Source organism: Lipotes vexillifer, unplaced genomic scaffold, assembly GCF_000442215.2.
Source record: "Lipotes vexillifer unplaced genomic scaffold, Lipotes_vexillifer_v1.1 scaffold805, whole genome shotgun sequence".
NCBI classification, from domain to species: Eukaryota; Metazoa; Chordata; class Mammalia; order Artiodactyla; family Lipotidae; genus Lipotes; species Lipotes vexillifer.
Window position 1 is genome coordinate 788912 of NW_006776681.1, and position 2123 is coordinate 791034.

The 2123-nt window shown below is 58.2% G+C and overlaps 1 protein-coding gene across 1 annotated transcript in view; it reads right to left on the reverse strand.

Annotated features, from left to right (window-relative positions):
- Positions 1 to 1872: 1872 nt before the first annotated feature.
- The window catches only part of AGT (angiotensinogen), an 8277-nt gene continuing 8026 nt past the window's right edge, over positions 1873 to 2123 (reverse strand). The window contains exon 4 of the mRNA XM_007450601.1: positions 1873 to 2064. Coding sequence (XP_007450663.1) covers positions 1873 to 2064 — 192 coding nt within the window. The remainder of the gene's footprint in view (positions 2065 to 2123) is intronic.

Sequence of the window (2123 nt, forward strand, 5' to 3'; positions counted from 1 at the left end):
CCCCAGATGCTAGCGGAGGACCCTGCCCTTCCTGTGCAGCTTCTCGGGGCTGTCCTCACCCCTTGCCCTGTGGCCCCATGTCACGTCTCCCTTCTCCTCCAGTCTCTCTGTTCTTCCCTCTTACAAGGAGGCCTGTGACTGCACCCAGGTAATCCAGGATCACCTTCTCGCCTGAAGACCTTTAATCACATCTGCAAAGCCCCCTTTGTCATCTAAGGTCACATTCAGAGGTTCTAGGGATTGGGACCTGGGTGTCTTTGGGTGCCATTATTTAGCCTGCCACAGCTGCCCACAGATAGGCACCCCCCTTCCTGCGGTACTTTTGTGGAGCAGGGCTTCCAGACAAGGAGGTCGTGACCTTTGTGTGGACTGAGGGCCATTGATGTATTGGTGGTGGTTATTCAGTTATTCATTCAGGTGTTTCCCAGTTTACAAATAAAGGCAGGGAGGCCCAGAGAGGCAAAGTAACTGGATCTGGGGCACACAGCAGTTCGTAAGTGTTGGAGCTGGGCTTCTTGCCCAGCTGCCCATCTCTGGGACGCCTCTCATGTGCCCGGCGCAGCAGACTAGACGGCTGGGAAGGACAGCGGTCTCCCCTGACATCAAAACTAGGGAGACGTGTTTAGACTACAGAGCGGGGCTTGGGCGTTTGGGGAGAGAAGCTGAGCTGCTGTCCCCTGCCGGCCTCGGTGGTCCAAGGAGCAGACGCCCACACTGTTGCCACAGTTCCATCTGGAAGAGCCAGGCCCTTGGAGCAGCTGCAGGGGCCCAGTCTGGGGTGGCGGAGCAGCTCCTACAAGCAGAGCAAAGACACCGTCCACTCCCAGCCCTCGAGCCTCCAGCTCCCTCCCCTGCTCCTTGGCCCTTATGGGTAGTGGCCACGCTTCAAGACAGCTTAGTCCTTTCAGTGTTCATGGAAGGCAGGGACCGAAGGTGCTCTGCGTGCATTTCACGGGGTGAGCAGCATGGGCCAGCCTGCGAGGGCCCACCTCCCTCTCGGGCTCTGCCTGAGACTTAGAAAGTGGGGAGACAGGCAGGCACTCAGCAGACGGAGAGGGATGTGCCCACGTTCACGGGTGAAGGTTTCTCTCTCCACCTTCCGACCCCAGGCACTGTGCAATCCCGGGAGGTGTCCGGGAGGACAGGCCCGGCTGTCTGCTGCCCGGTGCTTCCCAGCGGGCTCCGCGCAGCTGGTCTGCACACCTGGAACTTGTCCAGATGAGGCGAGGACAGCCTGTGCCTTCCATGAAAGCCCCGTCCAGACACGGCTCCAAGGCCGAAAAGGCCCTTTTGTCGGTACAGCCTGTCAGCTGCCTTGTGCACACTGGTCCTGCTGCTGCTGCTGAGTGAAAGAGGTTTTCATTTTTGCTTACTGTTGCAAGACGTTTATTAACAATGCAGGGATAGCCAGCCATGGGATTACAGTCTAACGTACATTCAGACGCTTGTGTTGTTTTTCGTAATGTGTTTTTCAAAAACCACAAGTATCGGGAAAGAAAAGCTGAGAAACCCAGAGAAAGGAACGCATCGTGGACCACTTGCAGGTCATCGTCACACTCAATAAGCCAAAGGTGAGCCTGGGGCAATGAGAAAGGGATGTTTTAATTTTAAAGCCCTATTTCTGTCCTCGATGGAAAAGGAAACCATTTTAGGTTTCAGAAACAAGCTGGTGTGTTCAAGCTCTTTCAGGAGCAGTGGCCTGTACCGAACACGGGCTCATGGCCCTGCATCCCCCCAGCCGACCGAGAAGGATGCTCATTGTGCACAGCGCGCATTTCCCAGGAGGAGCAGCCGCTCTCGGCCCCAGGTGGACTCCGTGGAAGAGAACGGGGACGGGTGGTGACACCGGCAGTGACACACGGGCGGCAGGCCTCATGCGGCGCTCAGCGGGTTGGACACGCGGCCCAGGAAGTGCAGGGCGGCCGAGTCTCGCTCCAAGACGGCCAACAGGAATGGGCTGTTCAGGGTCACCTCCAAGACCTCGGGCCCAGCCGGCTGTGGTGCGGACTCCGTGGGATGCTCTCCCTCGTCCGCTTTTAGCTCAAAGAGAACGCTGTTGAGCACCTGCAAAGCAGCGAGCCTGGGGTCGCTCCTGAAGGCCCGGGCCCGGGGGAGGACCGCTC